This window comes from Gorilla gorilla, chromosome 2, assembly GCF_029281585.2.
Source record: "Gorilla gorilla gorilla isolate KB3781 chromosome 2, NHGRI_mGorGor1-v2.1_pri, whole genome shotgun sequence".
Lineage (NCBI taxonomy): Eukaryota > Metazoa > Chordata > Mammalia > Primates > Hominidae > Gorilla > Gorilla gorilla.
Window position 1 is genome coordinate 194,327,736 of NC_086017.1, and position 17,054 is coordinate 194,344,789.

The 17,054-nt window shown below is 41.1% G+C and overlaps 1 protein-coding gene across 2 annotated transcripts in view; it reads right to left on the reverse strand.

The window, feature by feature from the left end:
* MCF2L2 (MCF.2 cell line derived transforming sequence-like 2) overlaps positions 1–17,054 on the reverse strand; it is a 251,590-nt gene that overhangs the window by 41,707 nt on the left and 192,829 nt on the right. For both annotated transcript variants that reach the window (XM_004038073.5, XM_055381960.2), the window contains exons 16-21: positions 13,021–13,087; positions 11,735–11,850; positions 10,367–10,436; positions 6,139–6,231; positions 5,387–5,479; positions 1,990–2,058 (exon numbers count right to left, since the gene is read on the reverse strand). In XM_004038073.5, coding sequence (XP_004038121.4) covers positions 1,990–2,058; positions 5,387–5,479; positions 6,139–6,231; positions 10,367–10,436; positions 11,735–11,850; positions 13,021–13,087 — 508 coding nt within the window. The remainder of the gene's footprint in view (positions 1–1,989; positions 2,059–5,386; positions 5,480–6,138; positions 6,232–10,366; positions 10,437–11,734; positions 11,851–13,020; positions 13,088–17,054) is intronic.

Consider the following 17,054-nt stretch of genomic DNA (forward strand, 5'->3'; position numbering starts at 1 on the left):
CCACAGTGACATTTAGGATGTGATTGGGGTGATTGTTTCAGCTCTAAAGGCTTTTGCATGGGCTTGAGGTATTTTATCTCCCTGCTACCTACATGCTGTATTTATCTGTTACCTGGTAAATACACATAAAAAAATTTTGGTTTATTCAATGTGCTTTTTTAACATCTCAATTTCTGCAGTGAAGAACAGCTAGCCCCTTTGCTGCTCCGCATCTGGCCCTGACTCTTTTTGTCCTCTACAGCACAATGTAGACACAGGGTTTAATATTTTCTTAATCTATGCGGAAGCACTGGGTATTTGCATCTTTGGATGAGAGACATGAGTGACAGGGCTGATGAATGGAATAGATCATGCTGCTGCCTCTGAAAAACGTATGATGGATTCGTAGCTTCTCATTCATAATAAAGAAGCTTCGCTTCCCGGTAAAAGAAAACAGACTCTCACCTGAATTTATTTTAACAACATCAATAAGGGATTAAGGGTTCTTGGCAGGGCGCAGTGGCTCACGCCTGTAATCCCAGCACTTTGGGAGGCCGAGGGGGGCGGATCACGAGGTCACGAGATCGAGACCAGCCTGACCAACGTGGTGAAACCCCATCTCTACTAAAAACAAAAATTAGCCGGGCGTGGTGGCGGGTACCTGTAATCCAGCTACTCAGGAGGCTGAGGCAGGATAATAGCTTGAACCCGGGAGGCGGAGGTTGCAGTGAGCCGAAACTGCGCCATTGCACTCCAGTCTGGGTGACAGAGCGAGACTCTGTCTCAAAAAAATAAAAAAATAAGAAATAATTTTTTTTTAAAGTTCTTATACCAGGCATCTTCCTCCTTACCAAACACTGAATGCTCAGTTTCCTTTCAGATCCTCACCTCCTCCTATCCCCCTTCCTTCCGCTAACCCTCCTTCACAAAACACGAGGTGGCTAGGGTTTTGAACTGTATAATGTAGGGTTCAGAAAAATCCTTAAAAACATTATTAAACTCCTCTAACTAGGGCTAGCTCCTCTTGCTCCAGGCTGTAAAAATATGACCTGTGTCCTGAGCTACTTCTGTTTTCAACAGGTCCTTGTCATCCATTCTGAGCAGAAAGGGCATGCAAATGACTGCCCCATGAGACATGTCTCAAGTGTTTCTTGCTAAAACCAGAATATTCTATAGGAAAGGGAAGAGAAACCGCACTGCTATACCACAGATTTCTTCCTAACCTGGTGTGGTCACGGTCACCATTTATTCTAAGGGAACTTTGGCAGACTCTTAGAGTTCACACACACGCGCACACACACACAGAGGAGAACAAGGCATAACATATAGAAATTAGATATACTAAGAGGTACAAAGAAGAAAACATAATCCTACCATTCAGGAAAGCCACAGCAGACATTTTTTCATATTTATTTACTTCCAGTCTTTTATGTATGCATTTTACGTATTTGCTTAATTTTGTTCCCATTAAAATTTTTTTTGGCTGGGTGCAGTGGCTCACGCCTGTAATCCCAGCACTTTGGGAGGCCGAGGCGGGTGGATCATCTGAGGTCAGGAGTTCGAGCCCAGCCTGGCCAACATGGCGAAACCCCGTCTCTACTAAAAATAAAAAAATTAGCTGTGCATGGTGGCGGGCACCTGTAATCCCAGCTACTCAGGAGGCTGAGGCAGGAGAATCGCTTGAACCCGGGAGGCAGAGGTTGCAGTGAGCCAAGATTGCACCATTGCACTCCAGCCTGTGCAATGGAGTGAGACTCTGTCTAAAAAAAAAAAAAAATTATGTGGAAGGAAGAAAATATATTACCACTTCCATTTGGGCTGCAAATCCCTACTTTAAAATTGCCTTTAATTTTTTTGTTTTTTTTCTTGACTATGAGTTATAGGATACATACTATTTTAGAAAATCTAGATAATAAAGACCACCAAGTAAAATTGCTATAAATCCTCTGACCCATAGACAAACACCATTAATAGTTAGTTATATAAAATGTAATATTTAATATTGAGTACCTTAGCCGAGCCTCCTAGTTCACCTGGGTCTATCTCCATATCTTCAGGAGACTCGAAATCCAGCAGACCCTGCATTAACCCAAAAGTCTTGTTGAAAATTAAAATGTACATTGCCATCAAAATGTAGATTGTCAACAAAATCTACTGTGCAAACTATCTGCCACCAATGCTAAACTGACTGAGAACATGTGTAAATGTGTAAGAGGGAAAGAATAAATGATGTATTTGGCACAGGGTTCTTTCCACAAACCTAGAATCATATTGTACACACTATTTTGTAGACTGCTTTTTCTCATTCAACCATACCTCATGAATATTTTCCCATGATATTATGTTTTTCTAAAATATGGGCTTTGATTGTGGTAGAGTGTTATATCTTATAGATAAACCATTTTTCTCATTCAACAATATCTCATGAATATTTTCCCATGATACTATATTTTTTTAAAACATGGGCTTTGATTGTGGTAGAGTGTTATATCTTATAGATAAACCATAATCGAATTATAGTCCCCCTTATCATTAAACATTTAGGTTCAACAATATTTTTTACTATAATAATGATAATAACTTTTGTGCATTTTTCTTAAAGCTAAATTCCTAGAGTGGAATTGTAAATGTTAAGAGTTTTGAGGCATATTTCCAAGTTCTTCAGAGAAGGACTGTATTCCTGCCAGCTGTATAGGAAAGCCTGTCTCACCAGCCCCTAGCCTACCAGGGGTAGTACCATTTAATCAAAAATCTTTACCAGTTGAATGAAAAGAGAAATCCTACCTCACTGTTGTTTTAATTTGACTTCCTTAGATAACTAGAGGTGTAGATTTTTTTTAAAAAAACGTTTGCTACTAGTGTTTATTCTTTTGCAAATTGCTATGTCCTTTGCGCATCTTTTTATTATAATTTCCAAGAGCACATGATTCATTAAGCATACTGATCATCTGTTACATATTTTGTTCACATTTTCCCCAATGTTTCATGAGTCTGTCTTTAATGGTATTAGCTATCCCTCATCACCCTCTCCCCAAGATCCCATGATCCTTTCTAAAGCATGAGGCAATCAGTCCAACATTCATGCTCTTTCAAGCCAGCACATGTGTGCGAGATGCAAAATAAGCTCCGCCCCTGGGGATAGAGAAGGTCCTAGAGATAGGACTACAAGGTCGTTCCTTTCTTTGCAGGCACGTAATGGCCTGAGCTGGTCTCACAGGCACCAGCAAGCTTAGCTGTGGGGACACTGCTCTGGTCTGCCTTGGGTAGCTCCCACAGCTCCTCACAGACGCCCCCGCAAAATATTTTGTAGTAATTCCATCTCTTGTTTCTTCAGTGAAAGGCAGCTAACAAAACCTTCTAAGTCCTTTTAACCTGTATTATCTCATTTAATGCTCCCAACAAGCATACCAGGAAAGTACTATTATTATCTAATTTCTATAGGTGAGAAATCTGAGGCTGAGAGAGGTTAAGTAACTTGCCTGAGTTCACGCAGCCTGGAAGGGTCAGAGCCTGGATTCAGACCCAGGTTGTTAAACTCTCGAGTCTGTGTTTCCAATGACGATGCCCCACAGCCCTCTGCGTCTGGTACCGAACCTAGCTCCTGTGTAAATGTCACCTCTGTGGGAAAGCTGGAGCCTAGGCTGAGGGAGGAAGGACCATCACTTATGTCCTGCTCATGCCTCACTGGGCCCAGAGGTTGGACTTCTACAACAGGAATGACAGTGACTATGGGACATGCAGAGGAGCATGAGGCCCTGAGTGAGTGCTGGGTCAAACATGCTCTGAGGTGCTGCTCGCTGAAAGAAGCAGATCATTATCCTCATTTCTATGGTGGTGTGACAGTCTCAATGTCTAAGATAACAGCTACACATCATGCAGAGCTTCCTGGGCTGTGCCAAGCCCTCCGCATGTGCTAATCATCTGCTTCATAACGATCTTATGGAGCAGGTTCTAGTACCCTCATTTTACATAGAGGAAAACTAAGGCCCAAGAGGTCAAGGTCTCGTAACTGACAAATGGCAGAGTACACCGAGGCTGAAACTGCTAATGGAAAGCTTGAAAGGAGTAACTTTGAAAAAATGTTTTAAAAATTATTTTTACAGATGAGGTCTTGCTATGTTGCCCAGGCTAGTCTTGAACTCCTGGACTGAAGGGATGCTCCTGCCTCCACCTCCTGAGTAGCTGGGACTACAGGTGTGTGTCATCATGTCTGGCCTGAAAGGGGTAACTTTTTCTGAGGGGAGACTGTTGGGCAATGAGCTTAACCTTCCTGAGCCTCAGTTTCTTCACAGTCCAGAGCATGGCTGGTATGTCTGATTGTGGAGATTAAATAAGAAATACTGTAATCCCAGCACTTTGGGAGGCTAAGGTGGGCGGATCACGAGGTCAGGAGTTCAAGACCAGCCTGGCCAACATGGTGAAACCCCGTCTCTACTAAAAATACAAAAATTAGCCAGGCATGGTGGCGCATGCCTGTAATCCCAGCTACTTGGGAGGCTGAGGCAGGAGAATTGCTTGAACCTGGGAGGCAGAGGTTGCAGTGAACTGAGATCGCACCATTGCACTCCACAGCCTGGGCAGAGTCTCACTCTGTCTCAAAAAAAAAAGAAAGAAAGAAAGAAAGAAAGAAAAAAGAAATACACGTGGGGAAGTACCCAGTAAACAGTAGGTGCTTGTTTTTGTTTTTGTTTTTGTTTTTTATTAAGAAATAGTGGCCACTGGGCAAGAGCTACCTAACTGCCTTATAGAGGTTAATTCAACAGACAACTTATCGTGGTGGCCCAAACCTTTCTCTCAAGCTCACACATAGAAAACCAGCCATGATAGGCCCTCATATCCTGTTTGGAGTGTCTGAGAATGCTTGCCTGCAGATGTGCTAGTGTCAATGACTTATCACTAAGGAGGGGTAAAAGTCAGAGAGAGAGAGAGAGAAAACCACTTAGGGGTTCAGGGTTCAGATATAGCAAAGTTCATTCTGTTAGGCTGCTCTCAGGGTAAGATCCTAAATCTAAGAATGGAGGTCGGTGCTACAAAAGGAGAGAAGACTTCAGTTTTGTCTTCTCCCTTCCACAAGTTAAAATGCCCATAAAACAGTGACTTTGGGGAAAATCACACTCTCGCTCCCAAAGAGCTCTCTTCCCCTAAGCCAGGCTCCTTAGTGATTCATGCCCTGAGCTAGACATTGGACTAGTGAGGCCCTCAGGTGCCCTCCGACTCTATGATTCTTTGGTCTTACTCCACATTGAAGAGGGCTGATTTAGAGTTGGAGGAAAGAAAAAGCCTGCAGGATAGACATATCTTCAGCCTTAGAAGATCAAGGCACAGCTCTACATGTGTAACGACATGGGCACCACGGTGCAAGCGTCTGGTTTCCCACCAAGGAAAAGCACTGTCTCATTGATTTTACCTTCAACAGCATCTGGTATTTTATAAGTCTCTGGCTTGGTCCCTTAAGATACTTAAAAAGAGGGAGATTGTGATCCAGTTGGCGCTGGCATACCTTTAAAAGCCAAATAGAAACAACATAAAGCAAAACAAACAACACACACAGAATAAAAGTGGCAGCATTTAGGTACAAAACACAAAATTGCTTTTCCTGGACAACAGGGGCAGCTGTGTCGAGCAGCTCCATAAGGCTGTGGGGTTGTTCTGTCCCCTAGGAACAGTGTGTGAAATAAGAGAAAGAGGAAAGAGGACGGCTTGGCTAATATTTTTACAGGCATCTAGGGAAGCAGAACCATTTATTTCTTTTAGAAAGCAAGTTCACTAGAAGACAGTCGGGCATTTCAAGTCCTTCTAAAAAGGAGGCCGCCTATCTTCAAGTTGGGGGCTGCCAGAGTCTATTCAGGCCATTTGGAGCCTGAAGGATACAGACGGTTTGTAGACATCATTCCAGGGAGCCCAAAGTGTGACGTTTTTTACTTAGTTTCATTTTTAAAACCCATCTTAGAAGAAGACACTGGTTTTCTCACCAGATATAGGTGCTCCTCACAGGCCTATCCCATTACAACTCTTCATGTGTAATTTCAAAGTATGGGACACTTTAAATAAACATAAATCGCAATGCCAAATTCCTCTCCCTAGTCCCACTTTTGATTTCTTTAACAACTTGATGCATAGAAACATTTTCCAGGAAGAAGTTTGTCTTCTCAACATTACCCCAAAGTAGGCGCAGTCTTGACACTCTTGCCAGATTGCCCTAGCTCGGGGCAGATTCTTATGGTATTTAAAATATATCTGAAGATCTTCTTTCTAGGTGGGAAAAAATTAGAACAAATTAATCGGGCAGCATTTTTCAGTAAGTGGACAGGATGATACAGTTTATTCATTCATTCAACAAGCCAGAGTATTCTAATGTGTAAGGAATTGGGGGTGTACAGTAAGTAATCTAATGTGTAAGGAATTGGGGGTGTACAGTAAGGAATTGGGATGCGTGTGTGATGGAGAGATAAACAGAAGGCTTTAAACAACCATAACTACCAGACATAGATAGCCACAGAGTGCTCTGGGAGCATCTACAAGGGCTATTGGTAAATACATAAGTAGACTCACAAACAGGAATTGGTTTTTATCTTTATCATTCTTTTCCTGCCCTTTATCCAGGACATTGACATCTCCCCACAACAGGTCTGCAATGAGTAGTAAAACTGACAGAAAAGAGGCTGGTGTTTGACGGTCCCCCTCTCTTCTCTCTCCACCCTCTCCTTGTGGTCATCGTGACACCAACCCTGCAAAGAAGCCCAAGAAACAACCAAAAGATGGAAACACGCCAGAGGGGAGATGTGGTAGATCGGGCAACCAATACGGAGCTCAGTCATTTGGGCAACCCTCAAAGTGACAGGCTCCGCCTCAAACATCACTTTCAACCTGCAGCACAAGACTCTGAGACAGGAAATGTTATGTGACTGTTTCGGAGCTAGAGAGCAAGGAGGACTCAACCTGCTGTTCAACCTGTATTCTCATGGTATCAAAGACGCTGAGAGGTGGGCACATATCTGCCAATATCACAGACAGAAAGCACACTCCAAGCCTCTGGCGTCAGCTTGCCAGCTTCACTTGCTCTATCAGGAAGCCTGGCCCACAGCGGCTGTGCTGGCCACAGATCCCATGCCACTCTGGTGGAGAAGCCCATGTAGCCACCTCCTTGCAGAAGTCTGTGTCCCTGTGCTCCTGCTCAGCCCAACTCTGGATTTCCTTCATGTCAACACAGATGATTTCTTCCCTCGCAGCTTCAATGATGCCTATTCTACTCCCAAATACATTGCTATAGTGGATGACTTCCATTTCTGTAGCTCTTTCTTTCTCCCAATAGGTTGTAAGTGGTCATTTCAGCATAAGAACTACAGCAACCGTCCTTTGCTATTCCCTCCGGGAAAAAAATGGCACACACATTTAAGACAGATGGCCCTTGAAAAATGTTCAGACTGGTTAAGGAGCTAGAATAATAACTCAGAGCTTAACAATATAGTATTGACCTAAATTGCTCTTCTAAAGGCTAACAGTCCAAAATTCCTCAGAGAAAGGATGTCCACTAACCAGCAACATACAAAAGTGCCCAATTCTCCTAATCTCCTTATAGAATGAATCAGGAGGCTATAAAATTGCTACCAGAACTCATATTCACACAAGAATACATAATTGCTTACAGATTAAGACTGCGGGGCTCTGGTGGCGGATGGTCCAGGTTCAGTTCTTGGCTTTGTCAAATTATACGGCCTAAAGTAAGTTACCTAACCTTCCTAGACTTCAGTTTCCTCATCCGTTAAGTGGGCCCATAACAGTAGTCAACTCCTGTGACAGTTGTGAGATTAAATGAGATGATGTATAGAAACCTCTCAACAAATGCCCAATGGATAGAGTACTCAAAAAATGGTGGCTATTGTCAAAGCACTTTTTACTTTGTAGAATCCTCTGCATACATTATTTTGTTTCCCACAACAACTGTACATATTGGTACTATTAGCCTGTTGTGTGGAGGAGGAAAGTGAGATTCCAAAGGTTTAAGTTATTTACAGGAGGTCATGCAGATAGCAAGTGGCTTGACCAACATGATGAATCATGTTTCCTGACTTACCCGTTACTCCCACATATCAGTGTGAGCACCCATTCCAGTGCTCTTTCCATTTTATCATGTGAGATCTCAGAGCACTTGGAACCCACAGTACACTATGGACAAATATTATTCTATATAGAACATGGTCTCTGGAGGAGAATTGTTTCAGAAGATACAGGCTAAAGAGGCTGATTAAAACACTTGGTCAGAAAACTATTTCAAAATTCATTATCTTGGAAGGCCGAGGTGGGCGGATCACGAGGTCAAGAGATGGAGACCATCCTGGCCAACATGATGAAACCTCGTCTCTACTAAAAATACAAAAATTAGCCGGGCGTGGTGGCACATGCCTGTAATCCCAGCTACGAGGGAGGGTGAGGCAGGAGAATTGCTTGAACCAGGGAGTCAGAGGTTGCAGTGAGCTGAGATCGCGCCACAGCACTCCAGCCTGGTGACAGAGCGAGACTCCGTCGCAAGGAAAAAAAAAAAAGTACTACTTGTATTTTGTCTCTAACATCATAAATCATATAGGGCTAAGTCAGTGTTTTCTGTCTGGGTTAATGATTTACAATGTTCCTCCCAACATGGCGGGGCGCTATCAAAAAACTTTGTAAAACTTTACAATTTAGGAGAGGAATTCAGAAAAGGTATTTAGTTAATAATTCTCTGACAATTTCCTCATATTTGAACAATTTGATAATATCCACTTTCCCACAGGAACTTTGCCCATTTCTCATTGAGCAATTTAAATAATCTTTACAGTAATGACATACACAACCATAAAATACTTCTAATCTCTGAAACTAGATTTCACATTAGTGGTTTGAGAAGTGCAAAAATTCAAAATAGTATATAAAGCACTAATAATGTAATAGTTCAAAAAAATTAATGAATCAGAATGAGTATAAAATAGTTTTCAGTGTACGTTGAATTCTGGTGCTTTGACACAAAGCCTATGATGAGTTGACATGGAAAGCCATACGGGGCCACCAAAGGGCTCTGAGCACGGAAGATTCCTTCTCTCCATTAATGTCAAATATCTTGAAACCTGGAGGCTTTGTTTGCTTCCGGTTATCATAAGTATTGCTGTCAGCCTCAGTCGTAATATGAGTTGCTTACAACTTTAAGTTGTTTGATCTGTTGCCTTGGATTCACAAAAAGAAAAATAAGAAAGAGAATGAGAAGGACTAGTTGAAAAAGAGAGGAGAAATGAGAACTATTTAGAAGGCACAGGTGGTCAGGATCATCTCCATGGTCGCATCCTGGAAAGTACCTGGTGGGGATTGATGTTGGGTGAAACATTTCTCTGTGGCAGCTCCCACTGGCCCATATAGCCTATTTGTTGCCTAAAACAGGGTGGAGAAACAGGGAAAGAGGGAAGAAGTCTGGGAGGTGGGAAGAAGGGGTAGTTGGAGGTATAATGTTGTAGGCCAAGATGTTCATAAATTGAGTACTAAGCCTAAAGGAGGCTGTAGATTTAAAATTTTCGAATCATCCTCTATGTTGTAAAAAATAGAATGGAAATAAAATGTATTTCCTGAGATTTTTAGTTTAACACCAGTGCTTCTCCTCTTGAGAGCATTAGTACAGCTTTATCGTGGGACTCTAACCTCGCTGTATGATTCTTGTTTTAAAACGTAGTTGAGTCATTCAGAAGAGGATCCTCTGCTTTGGGGACCATGGATGGCCAGCCTTCCATTTCATGAGGCTTTGCAGAAAGCCAGGCTTGCGGTTACTCCCACATATCAGTGTGAGCTCAGTCAAACTGGACTCATTCTCACCTTGGATAAAGTCAGATAAAGTTGGGAGGCCAACTCATGTTCTCCATTCAAAGGGCAGATACAAGATATACTGTCTTGGCAAATTGCAAGTGTACAGTACAGTATTATTCCATGATAGTCGCCATGCTGTGCGTTACATCTCCAGGACTTACTCATCTCATAACTGCAAGTTTGTACCCTGTGACCAACATCTCCCTACTTCCTCTAGACTCCAGCCCCTGGCAACCACCCTTCTACTTCAATGAGCTCAACTTTTTTGGATTATATATATATACATATATATATATATACACACACACACACAATGGTAATGAATGTATTCATTAACTTGATTGCAGTAATCATTTCACAGGGTGTAAGTATATCAAACCATCATGTTGTATAGTTTGAATATATGCAATTTTTATTTGCCAATTATACTTCAGTAAAGCTTGGAGTCAGGGGGAAGCAGATATGTTTTTAGACCATTGGTGTTTCCATTTGTCCTTGCCACTTAACACAGAAAAGTAAGGGCTGACTTTAACATGATTATTTACTGGGAGTACAGACTTACTCTCTTGAGAAAGCAATGTGCCAGAAGTTCAGGGTTCTCAGCACACTTTTCCAACTCTTTTAGAAAAGTCCTAGAAAAATAAAAGTATACAAGTAATAATGTTTTGATTTTGACATGTAGATAATTAATTTTTTAAGTACAATCACATAAGGTTTCAAGAGGTGCCTAGAAAAATGTTCTCCAGGCCTTCTTGCTCTTATCTTATCTTCTACACATTGATTCAGGAAAAAAAGCTGTATTCTGAGGTATTACTACAATTACCCTGAAATCACTCACAACTTTAAGTTGTTTGATCTGTTGCCTTAGGTTCACAAAAAGAAAAATAAGAAAGAGAATGAGAAGAACTAGTTGGGAAAGAGAGGAGAAATGAGAACTACTCAGAAGGCACAGGGGGTCAGGATCATCTCCAATTATCAGAACACAGCTGTTCTGGTAATTCTAAGCACTAGTCATAGATAGACTGGATACACTCACTGATGCTCTCTCTTACATGAAGGTAACGTTCATAAGAACTGCTGCTGCTGCTGTTGCTATTACTAATATCATTGACAGCTTACTATAAGCCAGGCATAAGCTAAGTGCTCCGCAAATAGTATCTCATTTAATCCTCAACCAAAGATAGGGTTTCATAAATATAAAACCTGGGGCTCAAAGAGGCTACATAACTTCTCTGGGGAAATCAGCAGAAATGGGTTTCCATTTCAGTTTTGTGTCTGACCAACGGACGAGGGATGGGGTTAGGAAGCAACTGTGGTTCAATTCACCAAGCAGCTTTTCTCCCTCTGTGAATTAGGTGTGCAATCTTGGGGTCATCAACAAAGAGAGTTAACAAGTTACCATTCCCATATGTGTAACATGAAAGGGTTTGAAGATGATTTCCAAAGTCCCTTATTCCTGCAATTCTCTAGAACTCAATATCCAAGCAGCCCCGGGTTAAAAGTACAACTTGTTTGAGCAGTCTGCATTTTCTAACACCCTAGTTCCCAGCATCCCCTTATGATAATAGTATGGAGATGTGTATCTTGGTCATCTTTGTATTCCCAATGCTGAGCACAGTGCCTGGCACAGAACAGGTGCTCAAAAAATGCTGATGCATGAATAAATAAACAAAGGAACACTCGACTGCATACAACATGGATGTCTGACACCGGGTGCCTGTTCCTTTGATGTCTCTTCCCTTTCTCTCCAGGGATCCTGTGGGGCTTCTCTCTTTCTTTCACTCCAACCCACCCCAATCCAATCCACTGACTCCAAACCACTTGCTTAAACCTGAAAACATCTAAGCGTTTTCATCTCTCAATTCCATCAGTCTCATTTCCACCCTTCTCTTACTCTCCATTCTTTCTGATAACATGAATTATTATATACCTGTTGTGAAATTCATAAAGTTCTCTAATATTCCCAAAGAGAAAGTCCTTGTTATTCTGAAGAACATCTGGAATTAGATGCTTTAGCCAAATAAAATCCATTGGAGTGATATATCCCTGCAGAGGTGCAAACAAGGTAGGTGTTACAAACAGGAACATACCAGAGATCATCTGAATTAGCTACTGCAAAACCCAAAACTTTAGTGAAATGATTGAAGAATATAGCACACTTGTTTCTTGAAAGCTATTGTATTGAATACTTTCTTTTGATATCATTTTCCTCATGTGCCCACTTTCAGAAGGAGATGGCTTAATGGCAATGATCATAAAATGGCATTTTTGTGGGAAGAACAAATATATTTAAAAATGTTTATGTTACACAGGTTTAATGTAAAAGAAGGGAAAATGTACCCATTGTTTTATGAACTAATACAATTACTATTATTATTATGATTATTATTAATATTGAGACGAAGTTTTGCTCTTCTTCCCAGGCTGGAGTGCAATGGCGTGATCTCGGCTCACTGCAACCTCCGCCTCCTGGGTTCAAGTGATTCTTTCGTTTCAGACTCCCAAGTAGCTGGAATTACAGGCACACACCACCACACCTGGCTAATTTTCGTATTTTTAGTAGAGACAGGGTTTCACCATGTTGGCCAGGCTTGTCTCAAACTTCTGACCTCAGGCGATCCACCCGCCTCGGCCTCCCAAAATACTGGGATTACAGGCATGAGCCACTGCGTCCAGCCCAATAATTATTTTTTAATATCTGAATAATGTTTACTCAGCATATATATCATAGTTTACTAAACATTCCCTTTTTATGGACATTTGGGTTGCTTCTAATATTTTATGGTAAAAATGTGATTATAAATAATCGTGTACATATAATTTTTTCCTTAAGATTATTCCCTTAGGAAAATAAGGAAAACATGCATTTTTACTCTTAAGAAAAAAGGCTACTTTAAAAAAACAAGAAATAATCTTCCCTTATTAAAGTATCAGGAACACTTAACTTATCCTTTGTTGGCAAGAAGATGGTAAACCTATTTGGGCATTGCTGGAATCAGTGTGAACTGGCTTAATTCTTTGGAAACTATTTGGCTACATGGATCAAGAAACCACAGGGATGCTCTTATTCCTACTGGAGACACTCGTAATATTCTAAGACCTGAAACCTTGGTGGGAATTCTGGAGACTTCTGGCAACTATTTTGAGTCTCTTTGTACAACAAAACATCTGCAGTTTGAATATATGCTTGATACCCCACTCCCCAAATCTACTTACATCAATTATGCTTTTAATCTCTTTTATGTAAATCTCTTCAGTCTCAAGCAAGTCACGTATAATGCGCCTGAATCACAGCAGCAGGTGGGAGGGTGAAAGAGAGAGAGACAGGGAGAGGAGAATGTTCTTTTAGAATTCTGTTAGAATAATGCTCATCAATACAGTTCCCTTTTAGTGGCTCACCTACTTAGTTTCTGGTCAGTTCATTCTGTTCTACTGAACACCCAAGGTCAGCATCTCACAAACGCACACTGTGATCACACTGGTATCAAGAAGAAACAGCAAGGTTAGAGAACTCAAAATCCTTTAGGCAGCCAGTGAATGACCTGTCCTCTGGGTGGGCCATATAGTGTGGGGGTCAAGAAGGGAGATGTTGGAGTCAGAAATACCAGGTTTGGATCCTTAGTCAAGGAAGGTCTGCCTGACCCCACCCCCACCCCTACATTGTATACATTGTATAAGTAGTTTCCTAGATTTTCTCTCCAGCTTTCTGCTCACATCAAGCTTTTTTTCCTTTTAAGAGAAAGCATCTTGCCCTGTTGCCCAGGAATGAGTGCAGTGGCATGATCATGGCTCACTGTAGCCTTGAACTCCTGGGCTCCAGCAACCCTCCTGCCTCAGCCTCCCAAGTAGCTAGGGCTACAGATATGCACCACCACACCCAGCTAACGCCTCTTTTTTTTGGTAGAGATGAGGTCTTGCTATGTTACCCAGGCTGGTCTCAAACTGCTACTTTCAAGCAATCCTCCTGCCTTTGCCTCCCAAACTGCCGGGATTATAGGTGTGAGACACTGTGCCAGGCCAGATCCAGATCTTTGACCCATATGGATGTATTTTGTTGTACATGGGGTTAGATGTATGCTAGCTCCTTCCTCTGGCATTGGATGTTTCACTGTGATTTCCTAAGGCAAAAGATATGACTTCTGTCTGCTTCTGTCAAGGAAGGCAGGTGGAAGATGTGGTGGACAGAATTTAAGACGGTCCCCAAGACCTCTGGCCCCACTGCACATACGCCTCTTCCAGTCAAACACTAATTTAGGGGATGCTGTGGAAGGATTTTGCTGCTCATTTGATAGGTAATCCAGTTGGGCCTGTCCTAATCACATGAACTCAGATCTGTCTGGGTCAAGTGGTCAGAGACTGGAAGCATAAAAAAGATTCAACACAAAGGAGATTCCCCTTTGCTGACTTTTGAGATGGAGGGGGCCAGATAGAATGGAATGTGGGCAGCCGTAGGAACTGAGAGTGGCTCCCAGCTGACAGGCAGCAAGGAAGGGAAATCAGTCCTATAGTTGCAAGGAACCGAGTCCTGCCACAACCACGTGAACTTAGAAGAGGATCCAGAGCTCCACATGAAAACACAGCCAGCCAACACCTTGACTTTAGCCTTGTGGGACTCCTGTCCCAGGGAAACTGTTAGTCTCCTAAGTTTGTGGTCAGTTTTTATATAGCGATAGAAAACCAGTAGAAAGAGTAAGGCCAGTCCCCACATCTATCCCAGACAGACTTTCTTTCTCTCCTCAGGCTACGTGGCCATATTTATTATTTCTTTTAGGAGTCCAAGTAGATGAGTGTTTATACACGTGCCCTTGTGTAGAATATATATATTTATTCTTGTTAACTATTGATGGATTATCTATTAAATGGCAGCCTCTCCTAGAAAATGATGTGTTTTTCTCTCATAAAAATGGATGTGACAAACGATCCAATAGAAAAAAATGGGAAAGGACACAAAATATGAGATTCACACAAATATTCAAAAGGATATGAGACTCGTGGAAAAAATACTCAGTACATACATTCAACAAAGGCATATTTTAAAAGAGCAACAATTTTCATCTATTAGAATATTAAAAATTTCAAACCTCATCAAAAGACTGGTAAATGAGGGTGTGGAAAAACCCTCACACAACATTGGTAAAATGTGTAAATTTGTGCAAGCTCTTTGGAAGGTAATTTAGAAACATCTCATCCAAATGTAAAACACGTGCTCCTTGGTTCAGTAATTTCACTTCTAGGAATGTTCATTGTTTATAATTAGGACAATATAACTTCAACAACAACCAGATATAAACTGGTTACTTAAATGCTCATCAAAAAATTATGGTACATAGGCCGGGCATGGTGGTTCACCCCTGTAATCTCAGCACTCTGGGAGGCCGAGGCAGGTGGATCACTTGAGGCCAGGAATTCGAGACCAGCCTGGCCAACATGGTGAAACCCTGTCTCTACTAAAAATACAAAAAATTAGATGGGTGTGGTAGCGCATGCTTGTAATCCCAGCTACTTGGGAGGGAGACGCAGGATAATCACTAGAACCCAGGAGGTGGAGATTGCAGTGAGCCGAGATCACACCATTGCACTCCAGCCTGGGCAACAAGAGTGAAACTCCATCTCAAAAATATATCTATGTATACATATATATAGATATAGATATATATATGTATGTGTGTGTATATATACATATATATGGTACATACATATAATGATGAAATACCATGCAATTGTTAAAAAGAATGAGGCTGACTGAAACACTGATATGACAGAGGCCAGGTATTTTTAGTGAAAAAACAAAACAAGACGTAGACAAGTAAGCACAGTATGACTATTTGTGTAAAAAATGAGTGTGTATGTAGAAATATACGTAAAACTGTATATGCTCAGAAAATTTATGCAAATAAACTTAACACATTGTTAAAAGTGATTGCTTTTGGAGAGTGGTACTGAAAGCTAAAGTACGGGAAAGGAGAATTTCTACATCTTACTCTATACCCTTCTACAATCTTTTTTTAAGCGAAACATTTACTGCTTTTATAATGGAAAAATAGGGTTTACATAATATTTTAAAATGAATGTTACTGGAGGTAATGATATGTAAACCCTATTTGATAGATATAAATAAATAATACAATTCACATATTTTACAGCTCATTATTCTTTCTTATAATCTTTTTTTGTCTATTTATAAATACTTGTATAAGACAAGACTGATAAACAAGATGTACCACAGAGGATGTAATTTCCAGAAGTCTAAAACTCCCAAAAAGTTACTTAAACATCATACTTTACTAAGTCACTGAGAAAGAGGTTCCTATGCCTTTTATAAATCACCCGGAAACAACGACGGTTTCTATGTCAGGAGGAAGTACAGGCCTCAACACCAATATGTTTCTATGAGTTGTGGCATCAAGAGGGACCACAGCAACAGTTAAACATTCATGGAAAACCTGAGTACAATCACCCTCTTATGCCTTCGTGAAGCACTGGGCTTAAGCAACTTGGCAAGCTGGCTTCAGGATGCATTGACAATTAAAGGAAGTCAGAAGGCAGAAATAACCAGGAGGTGGGCAGAAGTCAAGGTTATTATCCAAAAATGATCTATGAACTTAAGAGACTCTTAGGAGCTTTTAGGACTCTAATACAGGAAAATATTCACATCTCTGAAGGAAAAGAAATCCCTTGGTCATATTCTGGATTATAGTTTGGAAAAAGAAGTGTAGAAATCTCAGCCAACTGCTTCATTTTACCTGTTGGAGTGCAAGAGATAAAATGCCAAGGATAGGAACTCCACTGAAGAATGTAGGCAAATCAATATTCATTCAATACATTCAAATTAATATATGACTTAAAAAGAGACCTCATATCAGTGTTAGGCCATTGTTTTTCCTTTCTTCTCTTGTTTTCCTTTCAAATACCTTTATAAAATAGGAGAAAATGTATGACTCTTACTGATGATTCCCTGCTTTATTATTCTAAAGCAAGCTTGTCCAACCTGCGGCCTGTGGCCCAACACAAATTTGTAAACTTTCTTAAAACGTTATGAGATTTTTTTTGCGACTTTTTTTTTTTTTTTTTTTTTTAGCTCATCAGCTATCGTTAGTGTTAATGTATTTTTTGTTTTGTTTTGTTTTGAGACGGAGTCTTGCTTTGTTGCCAGGCTGGAGTGCAGTGGTGCAGTCTCGGCTCACTGCCACCTCTGCCTCCCAGGTTCAAGCAATTCCCCTGCCTCAGACTCCTGAGTAGCTGGGACTACA